Source organism: Marmota monax, unplaced genomic scaffold (assembly GCF_021218885.2).
Source record: "Marmota monax isolate L192 unplaced genomic scaffold, Marmota_monax_Labrador192_F-V1.1 WCK01_AAM20220418_F8-fsc00045, whole genome shotgun sequence".
NCBI lineage: Eukaryota > Metazoa > Chordata > Mammalia > Rodentia > Sciuridae > Marmota > Marmota monax.
The window spans coordinates 10737343-10755499 of NW_026692132.1; the positions used below are offsets into that span (position 1 = coordinate 10737343).

Below are 18157 nucleotides of genomic sequence, written 5' to 3' on the forward strand. Positions count from 1 at the left end.
TTTGTTTCATTTTAATAGAAAAAAAAAGCCTATGGACAGAAGGGAATGAACCAGTGAGGGAAAAAAGAAAGTGGAGAGAATATACAAGGAAAATAGATTCTGGTGTCTAGGTGTGGAGAGAGATTCTTGGATACCATATTTCACAGCATAATGGACACTACCACATAATCATCACAACTTTTCAGTCCAAAAAATTGGTTTATAATCTTCCATTGTGTAATTATCGTGTGTGATAAATTTGTTCCTCAAGCTGCCTGAAAGGTAAACCAAGAAGCAACGTGCTCACCAGTGGCACATGGATGTGCATTTGCCTCCTGTGCTGTGAGCTGAGCCTAGAACGCTCAGTGCATGCGCATTGTCTGTGTGTTTCTGAAAGCCCACTTGTGTGATTTTTTTTAGAGTGCTGCAGAACTAAGAGTGAACTCATATTCTATGAGCAGCCCTGAGGAAGGCAGGTCAGATCACGGAACCAGTGATAGCAACCCAGAACCTTCCAACGGGAAGGTTAAATTTTACTCCACAACACAGTAGTAAATTTTCTAAAGTGAAATATTTTGACTACAATGTGAAAATCAGTAACAGCTGTGTTTTTATCTTCCATACTGAAAAAAATGTTTGCTCAACTGTCATGAAGAAAGGATGTGCTTCGATTTGAACCATTCAATTTTAAAGTGTATTCTGGAGTATTCTGTGCATTCTACCTAACCTTGCACCCAGGACAGTTTAGTAATAAATGATTTTTAAGTAATACCAGCACAGTTTCTTTCAAAAAGCTTCATATATTAGTAAAACCCCCACTTTTTTGCAAAAAAAAGTCATAAAATCTGTGATTACTAGGCAGTGAAATACTGTACATTAAAGCACAGAATGCTTATCAGGAGGGTAGGATAAGCAAAATTAAGAAAAACAAGTGAATTTATCTAAAGTGGAGGTAATATGCTGTTTTGGTATAGCTGGACATGAGATTAGACGAATGAAAGTGGAGAAGATTTTAAAAAAACACTGACTCAAGAAAAATAAAAAATACAATACGCCAGCCACAGAACTGGCCTTATTGAGAAGAGAGTTTTGGCAAATCCACTCAGCAAATTCCTATCCCAGAAACACAGTGCAGCCTAGAATGGAAACGCCTATCGTTCCACGATTGGTTGTTATGGGTTTCTGTCTAACTGGTTAGTGAACATTATTAACCATTAATGGGTGGCTTTGCTCCTTCTGTCTTATCCTCAACACCCTCCAACTGGAAGGTGAGGAGAAGTGAGGGAAGAAATACAGAGGTTTTGGGCAGAATCTTCCCTGAATGGACTAGATCCTCACAGCTCGCAGTACCTACCCTCTAATGCAGGATATCACAGGGGACTTGCAGCTGCCCGGCTGGCCTGTCGTCAGCCTCATCTGCCTGTTGATCTCTCTGCCAGGGCTTCTGCAAGTCTTCTCCACTTCCTTCAAGCTCCACTTGTCATCTCAAGAGAACTCCTCCCTGTTTCCCAGTGTAGATTCCCCGTGCATCTCTGGGATGATTGGCTGCCTCTTGGAGATGTGAAGCACGATGACCTAGGTTTCTTCCTGTCCTCCTCAACCTCATTTCTTCACTGTCCATCTCACAGCTTGAGGCCAAGTCTTTATGACTTTTCACCTCGTCTCTTACCCTCTCACTGTTCACTCTTACAGCCTTTCCTACCCCAGTAGTCCCTGATACTGTGGACAGGTTAGCTTTATCAACTCAGAGTGTGACTTGGCCCAGAAACTAATGAAGATTTCTCATTGCCGACCTTTTGACCTTTAATTCCTGCCTCCCCACCCCCTGGCTGTATCATTCCAGTCACTTCTCCTAATATATTCTACGTGGATTCACCCAGAGTCTTATTATTCCCCACCTTTGACTCAAGGTTTCTTATCTCACTGCCTCTGCCATTTGTTTCTTCCAGTCTCACTACCATTCACATAAATTTTAATAACAGAATTCAATCTGCCTTTCAAAGTTCACCTCAAGGACTCTTTCCTTCATGAAGGCTGTACTGATCTCTCCAATAGGAGATGAGTGTTCCTTCTTCTAAACCACTAAGGCTAGATTTTTTAAAATTCTCTTTTCATTTACTATCTTCCCTTACAATCGAGGCTCTCAGTTCATTCTGAGTCAAGTGGGTTACTTTCTAAAACTAGCTATGCCAGGCCCCACTCAGAGACTCTGACTCAGTAGCTGGAGTAGAGTTGTCATAGTGCTGGCTGCTCTAACAAAATACCATGGACTTATACACCACAGGAATTTATTCTCCTCTCACAGTTCTGGAGGCTGGACGTCCTAGATCAGACTTCTCAACATATCTTCACATGATGGAAGGGGCAAGAGAGCTCTCTGGGGTCCCTTTTCCAAGAGCACTGATCCCACTCCTCAGGGTTCCACTCTTGTGACCTAATTAGATCCCAAAGCCCCATCTCCTAATACCATCACCTTAAGTGTTAGGACTCCAGTATATGAATTTTGGGTGGGTAGACTCAATATTTGGTCCCTAGAAGAAGACTACTTGTGTGTGTGTGTTTTTTAAGTTGTAGTCAGACAATACCTTTATTTTATTTATTTTTATGTGGTTTTGTGGATCGAACCCAGCACTTCGCACATGCTAGATGAGCGCTCTACCTCTGAGCCAAAACCCCAGCCCCTTATTTGTGTTTTTAATACAGATTCTGATAGAGAGCCAAGGCTGAGAACCTTATTTTGAAATTTCCTTTGGGAGAATGAAGGGGATTACTAGGAATGGTAAATGGAAATGTAGGTTGGAACCATATCTCTGAAGTTCAGTTTCTTTCTTTCTTTCTTTCTTTCTTTCTTTCTTTCTTTCTTTCAATGGAGATAAGATTCCCTACTTCCTGAATGGATTAAAAAACTGTGGCATTTATACACAATGGAGTATTACGCAGCACTAAAAAATGACAAAATCATGGATTTTGCAGGGAAATGGATGGCATTAGAGCAGATTATGCTAAGTGAAGCTAGCCAATACTTAAAAAACAAATGCCAAATGTCTTCTTTGATATAAAGAGAGCAACTAAGATCAGAACAGGGAAGAAGAGCATGAGGAAAAGATTAACATTAAACAGAGACGAGTGGGGGGAGAGAAAGGGAGAGAGAAGGGAAACTATGGAAATGGAAGGAGACCCTCATTGTTACACAAAATTACATATAAGAGTTTGTGAGGCGAAAGGGAAAAAAAACAAGGGAGAGAATTAAACAACAGCAGATGGGGTAGAGAGGGAAGATGAGAGGGAAGGGGAGGGGGGATAGTAGGGGATAGGAAAGGTAGCAGAATACAACAGTCATTAATATGGTATTATGTAAAAATGTGGATGTGTAACCAATGTGATTCTGCAACTTGTATTTGGGGTAAAAAATGGGAGTTCATAACCCATTTGAATCAAATGTATGGAAGATGATATGTCATGAGCTTTGTAATGTTTTGAACAACCAATTAAAAAAAAAAAAAAAGATTCCCTACTTCCCTGGGCAGTTATGAAGCTGAAGGGAGAAAGTAAGATGTTAAACATCTAAGGCAGATTCCTATAGAGTGTAGACACTTGATACATGTTTCCCTCACTTGACAGGAGAGACTCCCAGCTTGACAGGGTGTTCAATACATGAAGGTTCATGATATTTATACTCAGTGCAAAAAGAATAAGCCACATACTTAAGAATAAGCCACATACTTAAGTTCCCTAGCTAAACTGAGTATCAGGCAGTAAAGGAAACTCAAGGAAGTTACTTCACCACATGGTGGCTTAACTTTGAAATACTCTTCTTTTTAGAAAAGAGGAACTTTCAACATTGTAAACCCATTCACAGAATGAACACATGTACTAACACAGCTATAACTCAACCACATTCATGATACAAAGGGGACGCCCCACTGGAGAGCTCACATAGAGCTTTTCCAGAGATGAATACCTCTAATTCTCCTGATGCCCTATGAGGGGGATGTTAATGTACCAGTTTTATAGATGTGGAAGATAAGTCTCAAAAGGATTTAGAAGATTTGCCAAATAGTTGTATAAGAAGTGGCCAGACTACAGTTAGAACCCTGTTACTTTAATTTCAACTCCAATGCTGTTTATTCTTCATCACAAGTGGCCCCAATAGTTATCCTGTTAACTTGATCAGAGTGTCTATACATCTATCTTGTTCACAGAGCTCAAAAAGGCATGAGACAGAAGATATTTTGTTTATGTGAGGCACATCTATGCTCCCTCCTACTGGGCCATATAACCCACGGGCAAATTCCCACTCACCCTTTGAGATTCAAGCACATGCCCACTCCAGCCAATTGAATCCATTCTTTATTTTTATAACTAAAGAGAAAATAGACCATGATTATGCAAATGTTTCATCTTTTCAGGCCTAAGAAGCAAAACTGAGCTATAAAAATGCAGTTTGCTATTCTGCTGTGCAAGGGTACCTCAGATGATAAGAATAGTCTGCTGCCTTCAGGACGGGGGTGGGAGGGAGCTGTGTCAGTCAACTTTTTGTCACTGTGACTAAAATAACCTTACAAGAAAAACTTAGAGGAGGAGAAGCTTATTTTGGCTCACATTCAGTCCATGGTTAGCCAACTACACTGCTCTGGGCCTGAGATGAGACAGAACATCATGATAGAAGGGTGTGATGGAGGAAAGCAGCTCAGGCAGAGAGGAGAGAGAGAGCACACGCACCAGGGACAAGATGCACTTCAAGGTCCCCAGTGACCTACTTTCTCCAGCTATGCCCCACCTCCTATGATGGTCATCCGGTAGTTCACTCAAATTATTAATCCATCAAATGGATTAATCCACTGATGAGGTTACAGCTCTTATAATCATTATTTCACCTCTGAACATTGCTCATTGCCTAACACCTGAGATTTTGTGGGGAACATTTTTAGATCCAAACCATAACAGTGACCAAGTACTAAAAGAGACAGGAATTTCCTCCGTGGCCTTGCATGTTTTCTGTTTAAAACTAAACCTCCCCCATCTTATTAACTGACTCTGAAACTCATCTTATAGGAAACAGTCTTCCCTAAGTTCACATGGAGGTATAAATGACTGACAGTTCATCTTTTGGGGAGAGAGCCTAAGAGAACTCTGGGTCCCAGGCACAAGAAACAGTGAGTCAACTAAGACTCTCTTGGACTTGATTTCATCTGTAGGATGGAGATAATAACAGTGTGTCTTTCCCCAGGCTGAGTGAGCATGGACTGAAGTAATGTGTATACAGTGTGTATGTCTGGGATGTTGTAAATATTTATCAAGTTTCATCATCATCATCATCATCATCATCATCATCATCATCAGTATTTTTCCCCTCTGTCATTTCTATGGGAAATCCAGCTCACAGTTTGGGGATTTTCTAATACATTGATGCCAAAGCCACATCCTCTAAATGCTGCTCTGGGACCTCTATACAAAGCCTACTTGTGACAATGCATTCAGGCACTCAGTCTCCCCACAGAGAGCTAGCGTGGATAAAAACAGAGATTGTGTTGTGCTTCTTGGTCCCAATATGCCTACCACTAATCTAATAATATTCCCCTGCATGAACTAATACAGCCCCAGCATCTTACATAGGCAAAAAATGTAAACCAATAACTTCAGAGTTAGTCCCTTGTTCCTTCTTCTTGACCAGACAATTTTGCAAGAGTAACTAAAACCCCCAAAGCAGAGCTGCAAATTATACTGTCTTTTTTCTGTTGAAAGCTTCAACCATTTTGAGGTACCAAATCACATTTTAACATTGCAAAAATTGTCAGAGTGTAATGAACCTGTGTTGCTTCATATGCCTGATGCAGCAATTGTTAAAGACATGGCTTTATAAGGGACCAAAAGAGATCAGGGAGCATCACAGGATGCTGAAAACTTCAGTGTACCCATTAGGCTCTACCCAGAGGAGCAGAAAGGAAGGCCAGGAGAGGTAGAATTGAAGAAAAGGCCATGCTTGGTCTGAAGACATTTCCATTTCTGTTCTTACTCCATATGCAGCTCACCAAGGCCTTTCCTGTACCTTCTGAACACTCAGAAGAGAAAAATGCAAAAATTGTTCAGGTAAATTACTTATTAATTAAGTGGGTGGTTGATTTACTAATTATTAGGAAATTGTGCAGGTTTTTTTCTCTCTCTCTTCAGTCTAAACTGCCTGAAAGAAATGGTCTGAGTGATTTGCTTGAGGTTCCATCTCTCTTCCTTCTAGTGATTTGATGCGTTCCAAGCTGGCAAGGTCCAGCACTCTAAAATCTAGCCATGAAAACAAACTGGGCTCTTCAAAACTTGAGAAAATACTGCAGCCTCCTCCAGCTGAAAATTCATTTAAAAGTAATGGTTTTCTTTCTTACCTAAGATTTTTTCTCTTCCACTGTATCTGTAATCCAGGTACTACACATCTGGTGCTTCTGATATGGACATTTTTTTTTTACATCCAAAAATGTCAGACATACAAGAAAACATGAAGATGGGGGTTATAATGGACTAGAAGTAGCACATGGTGCAATCAGATTTCCCAGCAACAACTGTGAAACGCTTATAAACTCTTGGAAGCATTTTAAAAGCAAAAACCAATAGCTTTTTCCACATTGCTTTGCAGTACGAAAGTCAGGCCAAATGTTTAATAAATACAAGGGAATGTTGTGTATGTGTTTCTCACACACAATTTTCTTAGCATTACAGTTATAGAACAGCATTATTCTTATTGTCTTTTGGGGGGTTGGGGTGTATTTCTTACAATGATATCTGTGACCCCAGAGTTAATATCTAAAATCCACTGAGTGCTTACTCTTTACAAGGCACCTGCTGAATTCATAACAGCCTTGTGGGGGCGGGGGGAAATTATTATTCTTATTTCAGAGACAAAAGTGAATCTTAAATCAAATAAGTAATGTATCCAAGCCTCACAGTTAATCCATGGCAGAGCTAAGATTTGTTCAAACCTATTCAATCTCATAGTATGTGCTCTGTCCTGTGTCACCTTCAAAATGTCAGATTCACAGACCACATGAAATGAGACAGAGTCTCAGGACTGGCTTGTTAACACCCGTCAGAAACTGTACTTTCAAATGATTTGGTGGGGGGGAATTAAGAATTGTAATGCGAAAATAAATAAATGAATAAATAAATTTTTAAAAATGGTTTTGGGCCCCTTCCAAAGGAAATAACTTGGTGACTAAAACATTAATATCAATGATGCTCCCTTTACCCCCAAACATATTTGGACTTCTTTTGAAATGATCAGTTCTCATTAGAGAGGCAACATGGTGAGTTGGGACCTACATTGTGCCTCACTTCTCTATGCCTCCGCTTCTTCATTAAAACTCTCCAGTAGTTAAAAAATAAAAGGATTAAAATGGAAAATCTGCACTGATGCAACTAATGCCTCAACAGAAGCCAAAAATCTAGTCCTGATTTTTTAAAAATAGAGGTAAGAAGGCAGTTTCCTGACTATAGTAGCTTTTTGCATGTGTGTGACTTGGTCCTGGTCCTCTGTGAACATTCATTTTTGTGCATGGCTGTTAACTGTGTACTACACAGAGAGGGCATTCTTTCTAATAAGCATTGTTCCCTCAAAGTCAACCCATGAATATAAGTTAATCTGTGGCTGTCAGAATCTGAGTTTGAGCTCTGTATTAATTTAGAAACGGTTGCAAAATGCCCAGAGAACTGATGGTAATTTCACAGCAAAGACCCTTATGCTTATTTTATCCAGAATTACCTAGAAAAGTTCTACCAGCTACCAAGCATCCAATATCGGTCTCCAAGGAAGAACAGCCCTAGCATGATTGTAGAAAAGCTCAAGGAAATGCAGCGATTTTTTGGGTTGAATGTGACGGGGAAGCCAAATGCAGAAACTCTGGAGATGATGGAAAAGCCTCGCTGTGGAGTGCCCGATAGTGGTGACTATATGTTGACCCCTGGAAGGCCCTGGAAACACACTGACCTGACTTACAGGTGATACTTCTAGAGCTTCAGAATTTACTCACCCAGCTCCTATGATATGCCAGGAACAAATGGGTAAATGGCCCTGCCTCTGCAGAGAATGAACCGTGAATGAGTCAAGCATGAACTGGGAAAAAGTATGAGAACGAAAGGGTAGTGATCCCATGGTTGTTTTTTGTTTTTGTTTTAATCCAAAGCCTGACATTTTTTTGTCTTCCTTCTCCACCAATCTAAAGAAGGCTATGGCAATGGGAGGCTGTCTCTCTAGGTACTGACTTTAGGACCAAAAAAAAAAAAAGTCTTAATCATTGCTGGAGAGAATCTGGCCTGACCTTTCATACATCTCGATAGAAATAACAAGAATACTCAGTATTTGTGAAACACTATTGCTCAAGTAGAAAATTAAATGCTTTATGTGTATTTAATCCCTGCAACAAACCTATGAGAGAAAGATGATGTTATCATCCTCATTTTGCAGGTGAGGACACGGAGACATAAGGATATGGCATACTCTGTCCGTACCTGTGTCTGCTTTTAACCCAGAGGCTCGCACTCCCCCCTCATCCTCTTTCCAGTGGTGGCACCTTACATATTCAAGTCTCACATAAAGAGTGACTTGTCTGCCAATGGAAGGCTGTTCCCAGCAGTAACTGACCCTTTTTGCTCCTTCTCATTTTGAAGGATTATAAACTACACCCCACAATTGTCAGAGGCTGAAGTGGAAACCGCGTTTGAGAAAGCCTTTAAAGTCTGGAGCGCTGCATCACCGCTGACCTTCACCAGGGTATCACAGGGAGAAGCAGACATCAATATTGCTTTTGCCCAGAGAGGTAGGCTCAAAGAACTCATGCTCAGTTTTGCATCCCTGGCTAACCTAAGATGTGAAAAGGACTTAACTAATTGTTTTATTTCAGATCATGGTGATAACTCTCCATTTGATGGACCCAATGGAATCCTTGCTCATGCCTTTCAGCCAGGCCAAGGTATTGGAGGAGATGCTCATTTTGATGCAGAAGAAACATGGACACAAACTTCTAGAAGTAAGTTAACCAAGATTATGTCTACTTGCAGCTTATGAATTAACTTTGCACATTAAATCTACATACATATATGTGTACACACTCCCAACTTATTGTAATATTTCAAACTCTTGCAAATGATCATTTAAAAATTTTGCTACCTTAAAAAACTAAGTCAATTCAAGTTTAAAAAAATTCCAAAACTAAGTATTGACCTTATTTCCTAGGGTACTATCATAGTCTGTTTGGTCTACTATAACAGAATACCTGAGACTTGGTAATTGATGAAGAAGAAAAATTATTTCCTCATGATTTTAAAGGGTAGGAAATCTAAGATCAAGGTGCTGGCATCTGTTGAGGTCTTTCTTGCTGCATCCTCACATGGTGGAAGGCAGAAGGGCAAGAGAGGAAAGAATGAACTCGCAGACTTATTAAGAGTATTAATCTAAACTTTCCATTAGGCCCCATCTCTCAACACTGTTGTATTGGGGGTTAAGTTTGTATCACATGAATTTCTGAGTAACACATGCAAACCATAGCAGGGAGGGATCAGAAAACTACAAACCATGGCCAAATCCTGCCTGGCCCCTGTTTGTGTAAATAAAGTTTTATTAGAGGCAGGACAGGCTCATTTGGCTATGTATTGGCTAAGGCTGCTTTCATTCTGCAACAGCAGAGCTAAGTAGCTGTGTCAGAGACTATATGGCTTACACAGCCTAAAAGTTTACTGACCAATGTTTTAGGTCATATTCTTTTTTAATATTATGAAATATAATGGTATTTGAAATTTTTTGGAAATTCAGAAATAATTTGGTTCACTTGGGAAGTTATCCTATTTAGAAAAAAGTAGCCATATTTTCTCACTTAGTTTCATTTTCAGGAAGCTCTTTTTCCTATGCAGCAAACCACTCCTTCCAGGAGACTCCTCATAACTAGAAGAGCAAGGCCACCTAAAGGGAAGAAAAGAGTTGAGGACAGGTGTATGCAGACAATGTGGGATTTAACAAAGCCATCAGGTCACAATGTGCCAGAGAGCCCATTTCAGAAAATGACAGGAAAGGCTCCTTCTACCTTATTTGGGACTTGTTCCTCCCTCCATTTTCTCCACATATATGTTGTGTCTACTCAAGTCCCTGTGCTAGGAGATGTGTATACCCGAAGATAAATAATAACTCTCCATGACACTATTCCTCCCCACTAGTAGTCTTCCCCACTAGTTTGGGCTCATCATTTCTTACCTCCACTTAATGATTCAAATTCCTAACTCGACTCGCCCCCTTCAGTCTCTGCTCCCTCTAATTATTCCCTGCAGCATGGTCTGTCTTTGGAAAGCCCATCTTAGATCACATGACTCTCCTGCTTAAAAGTTTCAGTGTTTAGATAGTCTGCACCAAATCGGATCTAAATACCTTCACTTGGCATGGAAGCCTTTTCATGATTGTCCACCCTCATCTGTGACTTGTCTTCACATTTCAAATATACCAGTCACCCTGTGCATGGACCATTTCTAGAACACATTTCATGCTTCCCATCTTCCCTACACTTGCTCACATTGTTTTCTCTCTTTAAAATGTCCATTTTCTTGTCCCAAACCCTATCTTTAAGAATCTCCCTCATCTAGCCATGCTGTGACAAAAGCCACAGTCTAGCTTGTCTTCGGCGGGAGATGAGGCCTTCCCCCTGAGAGCCTTTGTTTTTCCTCTCTGTTCTCACACATTTTTCTGTGCCTTCAAGTTGTTTGCACACATGTCTCCTCTTCTAGATGATGCACTCCTGGAAAACAAAGAACCCCTGAAAATCTCACACCGCCCCTCACTCGGTACCCAGGCACTCAAAGATGTTTTCTGAAAGGTCTTGAAGGCCAGGAAAAGGTGCTTGGGCTTTGTTTGATGGGAAATTTTAAAGTTCTTTGGTATGAAAGGCACTATGTTTGTGGAAGTTAGAAGATGGGGAAAGGGAACAAGAGAGGGTGGTTTTGCCTCTCTCTGGTGAAAATTAATTCCTAGAGCTGCTTGGAGAACATGGACACAGGGAGAAGCCATCCTAGGCTATGGATGACCAGGGAGTGAATGAGAGACATCCCTGCATCTCAGTCTCCCCTACTGCCTGAAGGCTTCCTTCCTAACTGCCCATTTACTAAGACCCTACTAATGAGCCGGAGGGTCTAGGCACTGGATAGTGGGTGTGGGGGAGCACAGGAGGATAAATTTTTCTCCAAGCCTCAGTTCCATGTCCACAAAGTGTGGGGACTAGAATAAAAGCAGCTTTTCTTAGTTCTAAGACTTGATAAGAAGCTCAGATTCACCTCCTCCACACCTTTGGCTCTTCCCTAGATTCCTCCTACTCCCCATTTCTTCAGATACCTAAGAGAAGATGTAAAAGGTGATCACGGAAAATGTCGCTTCTTGGAAACTGAATTTCTAGAGATCATGCTTCTTCCATGTGGAATCCTCCTGAAGTCATTCACCACGCCTGCTTGTATTTCAGATTACAACTTGTTTCTGGTTGCTGCACATGAGTTCGGCCATTCCTTGGGGCTCTCTCATTCCTCTGACCCTGGTGCCTTGATGTATCCCAACTATGCTTTCAGAGATCCCAGCACCTACTCACTCCCTCAAGATGACATCAATGGCATTCAGGCCATCTACGGTAAGGTCACCATAAGGAACCAAGCAGCACATGGTGGTACCTGGAAATAGGCCCCCAACAGGCCCAAGAGCATCTCTCTTTGGACTTCTAGCACATTCTGTTCTCAGGGCAAGCTCAAACTGAACTCTGAAAGTTGCCAGCAATAAATGTGATATTAGCAAAGGAGGCTTGGGGATGGAGCCTCTATCACTGCTTGGAAAAAAAAAAATGTGGGGAAGAAATGTACACGTCAATCCCCAGCCATCGTCTCTGGATGATAGGGAGTTTTTCTTCTTCATTTTTTTATGTTTCCCAATTTATGTAGTCTAAAAAAGCAGGACTGTACCTTTTCAATACTGCAAACCTGCTTCTAGATATACTTAAAAAAAACCTCACATAGGTCCTAAGGGGACAGATACAGAGCATGCTGAAGATGTTCACTCAAGTCTTACATATGGTGGTGGGAGTTGGAGGGCACCTAGTGCCATAGGTGGAAACAGCATTAGGAGTGTATATGGCAATAATATAAAAGGGTCTTCAAAACTTTGAACTTTGTGAAGAAGAAACAGAATGACACTACTCTATAAGGTATTAATTAAATGACACAATTATGACTTTACATAGACCTAAAATGTATAATAGATGAAGCAAGGCATTTTCAAGAAACATGCAAACAAAAAGGTATACAGTGAACATATTAGAATAGTTGTCTGAAGGAGAAGGGGGGACAGAAGTGGGGTGTCGTTAAAAAAATACATATTTTTCAGGGAGGACAGGAGGGAACTTTTGCCTGGTCCTAAGAAGTTCTCCCTGGGTAAAAACACAATATCTCTCATTCCTCTTGCCCTCCTGTTCCCTAGAAATGTGCAATGGAATGGAGTGAAATGGAAGAGAATTGAGAGGAGAGGAAGGGAATTAGATGAAGCACTCTCCCCTCTCTGGCAGAAGAGTACCATAAAATTAAGAATGACAACCAGGGGATTTTTTTGGTGATGGTTGAATTTCCAGGATCGCTGAACACTAATCCAATTCCCTCTGTACCCCAACTCTCCCCTTCACCCCAAACACCTCCTTTGTTTGCTCACTGATGTTTTAAATTCCCTTAATTATCAGTTTAGCCCTTCATCTTACAATAACAAAATACATTACAATGTAAATTCTTATATAAAAGATACAGATAAAATTTGATCTATATTTGCAATGTAAGATAAAAGACGAGTATCAGCTATTTCCCTGGATGTGAATTTTGGTGGGAAGGAGGTTGATACTGAATGACCAGAAGTATCAGAAGGAGTAACCAAGAAGGAGGAGAGAATATTAGAAATTAAAGGGAGGAGGGCAGAGATTTACATTTCTTTACTTCCCAACTTAACCTGAAATTGATCCTGAAAATCATCATTACTCTTGTTAAGCAAACAAAAACTTCAGGAGGGGCATTATACAGCAACTTCAGTGCCTTGTGGGAGAGGCTGGCAGCATTTCTCTTCTGCGAAGACCCTTCACCTTCCTGAGAAACAGCTCAAGTAAAAGCTAAGAGTGATGCTGGACTCATGCTTATAAAAACCCTTTTACCCCCAGGACCTTCAAATAACCCTATCCAACCTACCGGAGAAACCACACCCACAGCCTGTGATCCCCGATTGACATTTGACGCTGCCACCACGCTCCGTGGAGAAATACTCTTCTTTAAAGACAAGTATAAAGTGGAACTGTTCCTTCCTTTGACTTCTCTTACTGCCAGATCTTAAAACAGGACTCTATCTAAGTCTACTTATTCAGTTTTTCTTTTGAATTCTACACATACACACCTTATTGGAAGTTTTAGTGTTTTCTGGGTAACTCAGAACATACAAGGAAAAAAACAACAACACTAAAGCATTCAGATATTTGGTGGTATAAATAGACATGGGCTATATTTGCTTGGGAACTTGATAAATGTGTTTAATCAACACCAAAACATCATTGAATTCATTCAAAATCAGCCAAGTATATAGAAGCTATCACATAGTTTAGCTGTGAGGCAAATCATCTGACATTAAAATCTTCTCTCTCTTTTTTTTCTTTTTTCTTTTTTGCTATTTGTGAGTGGAATCACAGATAAAACAAATGTGTTTTTGCTTTTGTCAATGGCTACCTATATTTAATGAATATTGTAATGAAAGTATTAATGAAGTAAGATCTGTTAATGTGAGAGGACATTTAATTGCATTTGGGGCAATGCCAAATCAAATAATATCACTCCCATGACCTCCCTGAGGAAGAGACAGTATCACCACAGAGCCTAGCCATGTGCTGGTCACTGTAGTAAAAATTGCATACATGATATAGTTATATCCTCCCAGCAATCTCATAATGGCCATTACTACCTGAGAATCACAGAAACTGACAACCTAGACTACTGTGTATATTTGCGTGTGATACACTTTTTCTTGTGTCCTATTAGGTACTTCTGGAGACGGCATCCTCAGCTCCGACTAGTTGAACTCAATTTTATTTCTCTATTCTGGCCATCCCTGCCAAATGGTATTCAGGCTGCTTATGAGGATTTTGATAGAGACCTGGTTTTCCTATTCAAAGGTAACTTCTTAAAGTTTTCTTATTTCAGTTCTTCCTGACAGGAAGGAGCAAGGTTCTTTGTGGGTCAGGTTCTGAAGGGTAAGCCACAGAGAGCTTGTGTTGGCCAGGCCCCATCTTGGTCACTCTCCACTGTGTGAATTTGAGCAGGTCATGCTCTCTTCAGGCTTCAGTATTGTCATCAACAAACTGAGAAAACCACAGTCGACCCTGTTTAGTATTTTCCATCCTCATCCTAAATATAATTTTCTAACACTTCTCAAGTTTATGATTTAGACACTATATAGAAGTCGCATGAGATAGAACATTCAATTGTGGGGCCCCGAATGTCAGGCTAAGAAGTCGGAATGTTTTATGGGTGTAGGAAGGAACCACTAGGGCTCTACAGCCCCATGAAATTAACTTTTCTACCCTCATCTTTTAAAGACTGTTTTTTTCCCCATTTTTATTTCTTTATGGCTAATTATTCAAAGACCAGGAAGGAGTATATATTATCTCGTAGAAACTGAAGAACTTTATTTAATGTGTAACCTGAATCATGACAGGCAACCAATACTGGGCTCTGAGTGGCTATGACATTCTGAGAGGTTATCCCAGGAGCATGACCAACTTTGGCTTCCCAAGCACTGTGCAAGCAATAGACGCAGCTGTTTCTTATAGAAGGAAGACATACTTCTTTGTAAATGACCAATTCTGGAGGTAGGATAAACATTTTTCAATTATAAGTAGAAATCCTTGTTTCTCCACCCTGTCTACAAACCAATAAGAATCAGACATATGAAGGTTTGAAATATCTAGGTAAGATTTGAGAGGTTTTCATGAGACTAGATTCATTTTCACAAGATGACTGGTGTTACCATGGCTTTTGAAGTTTTTATTTTTATAAAATTAAAATGCCTGCACAATAGTATTGAGAATTTTGTGAAACAGAATGCATTCTCATAAAACACTAGTTTGAGATGCAAAGAAAGACATAGGCTAATTCTTATTAATAGTTAAATTCTGACACAAACAAACAAATAATCTCTTGATAGCCTACAGAATTTGGTGCCCAAGATGAACATATTATTTACATTTATGTATACACACATACACATACATACACACATATACTATGTAACAATTGATTAAAAATCCTTAGAAAATATGAACTCTTGTTTTGGGGAATGACTTTGTATCAACAATAAGAACCCTGTTTTAGAATTAACAATATCCATATGTTTAATAAATAAGTGTGTACCGTTAGATGAAATTAACCATTCCTAATTTCAATAAATAAAATACTGTGGAAACTGAAAGACAAAGTATGTGAGAAGGTCCTTTGTAAAGTTTTAATTGTATAATTAAAATAAAACTGTTATCATTATAGTCTACATTGATATTAAATCATGTGACTTTTTTTTTAACCAGATATGATAACGAAAGACAATCCATGGAACCAGGTTATCCCAAAAGCATATCAAGTACTTTTCCAGGAATAGAAAGTAGAATTGATGCAGTTTTCCAGCAGAATCGTAAGTAAGGGGGAAAAGAACGCTACTAATAAATTTACTTATAATTTTTAAAGAGCACTTTTACATTTGGATACTGTATTAGGATGGGAGGGGGAAGGTGTCTTCTTTAACTGAAAACATCTGATATCTTTTGCAAGCTAGTTCAATAAATTATCTCTTTTTTTGTAGACTTCTTCCTTTTCTTCAGCGGACCAAGATATTATGCATTTGATCTTATTGCTCACAGAGTTACTAGAGTTGCAAGAAGCAATTTGTGGCTTAACTGTAGATACAGTTGAAGCAAAATCAAATGTGTTCTCATCCAATTTCAACATGAAAGGAAATCCGACTTGCATATCCATCATATTGTGTCCTGTTTATATTTTCCTCAATTCTAAGTAGTGTTTCACATGACTGTTTTCATTTGTCCTAGTCTCAGGGAAAATATGTTTGGAATATTACACAACAGACCCTGATTCAGTCATCCACATTCCATCTAGTGAATCTATCACAAAGAGAAGGAAAGTAAGCCCTTTGTCACCTCAATATTCTGTTCACCTCATGTGCTGTTTGTTTACTTGATTATCTGAGTTTTAAAATTCACTGTTTCATTACTTGCTTATCTGACTTCAAATATCCCCATTTCTTTAAACACATCTTACATATATCTGCTACATGAAATTTAGCCCTCAAGTTTGATTAGAAATAACAATAATCAGCAACACAGACAATAACTTTTATCTTTACAAAAAATTTGGTGCTATTTTTCACTCTTGGAATGAAATAAGGATATAATACATTATAGGTTGATTGTCTCTTTCAAAAGAAAATATATTGAAGTCTTAACATAAATATGAGTTTACTAGGTTCTTTGCAGATGTTATTAAGTAAAGATGATGTCATACTGGATTAGGGTTGAGTCCTAAAATCATATTACTTTTATCCTTATAAAAAGAGGAGAGGGTTTGGGATATAGTTCAATGGTAGAGCACTTGCCCAGCATGCACAAAGGCCCTGGGTTCAATTCCCAACACTACTAAAAAGAAAAGGAGAGAGAGAGAGAGAGGAGAGACATGACCACATAGGGGACAAGACCATATAAAGAAAGAGCTCGAGATTAGAGGGATGCATCTACAAGGCAAGGTATGCCAAAGATTACCAGCAGCCACCAGCAGCTGGGAAGAGACAAGGAAGGAGCCTCCCAATAAGCTGCAGAAAGGGGACTCTGGCCCCGAGCTACCTGCTGGTTTGAGACATCTAGTCTTCAGGATTGTGAGAGAATAAATTTCTGTTGTTTCAAGCTACAAGTTCATTGTACTTTGTTATAGCAGCCCTAGAAAGCTAACGAAGTTCATCTGAACGTAGGAAAAGGAATCAATAAGGAATGTGGAAGTGAAGTCCCCACTGAGGATTACTAGGCATCTTCCCAGGAAGGCAACCAAAAGGAGAGCTCTGCTCCCTCTCCTGCCTCCTTCCTGCACTCTCCTTCTAGAGTTCTAACAGATGGGCCAGTGGGTCTGTTGTTTCCTAATTCTTTACTCCTGGATACTCAGGAGGGCACACTCTACAGCTGACTGCACCAACAGAACAGTGTTGGGTGCAACATTTAATAAATCTTATTAAATTGAACTAAACTAAACATCAATACATCAATTTGCTAAGGATTCTTTTCTGTTAAGAACTTTAGGACATGTGGGGCCTCAATGTGTAGCACAGACACCAAAATCATTATAATATCAAACTTGCAGATATTAGAATGTAAAGCGGCTTATTAAATACTAAATACATGAACTGTAAAATATATTTTCACTAGCACATCCTCTTTTTTTCTCTGTTAAAGTTTTTAAATTAACATGGCATCTTATTCTGATTCAAAATATCTACGAAATCAATTCAAAATAAAGATTCTTATGTTAAATGACTGGTGATCTACTTTTAATTTCTTAAAATGCCACCACAGAGTTGATGCGAAGCATAAAAAAGAATAGAAAATTTTAGATACGTTTATTATTACTATATGTGTGTGTGTGATGTCCTCAAAAAACCTCCTCAAATATGTCAGCACATTATTTTCAACTTATTTTACAAGATGTTAAAAAAAACAGAGACTAGTAGACACCAACATTCTATTCATTCATTCATTCATTCAGCAGGAATGAATCACCTACAAGTTCCTGGTGCCATGCTGGGGAAAGAGAGATCTATAACTAATTCATTGCATCCATGGAACAAGTACAAAAGGACCTATAGGAGCTGCACACCCTGTTTTTAGCTATAGAGTCAATTTCAGACTACTATGCTTTCTAAAATTTCCTATGATGTTTTTATGTGCATATAAATGAGGCTCATTTCCTCAGAACACCTCCTAACTGTGTAAGCCAATCATGACAGATTCTTGACCCAAACTTCATGTATACATTTTTGACATGAGAATTGAGTTGATAATTTCTTTAACGGTACTTCACAGATTCACAGGAAGTGAACAACAATATG

General features: G+C 39.4%; 1 protein-coding gene across 1 annotated transcript; it reads left to right on the forward strand.

Moving 5' to 3' along the window:
- Positions 1–5872: 5872 nt before the first annotated feature.
- On the forward strand, positions 5873–17585 carry Mmp8 (matrix metallopeptidase 8). Its single transcript, XM_046467230.2, has 10 exons — positions 5873–6069; positions 7721–7962; positions 8632–8780; positions 8865–8990; positions 11457–11618; positions 13176–13293; positions 14041–14174; positions 14717–14870; positions 15582–15685; positions 15854–17585. The coding sequence occupies exons 1-10, from the start codon at positions 5959–5961 to the stop codon at positions 15961–15963; spliced, it is 1410 nt and encodes a 469-aa protein (XP_046323186.1). The 5' UTR covers positions 5873–5958; the 3' UTR covers positions 15964–17585.
- Positions 17586–18157: the final 572 nt, after the last annotated feature.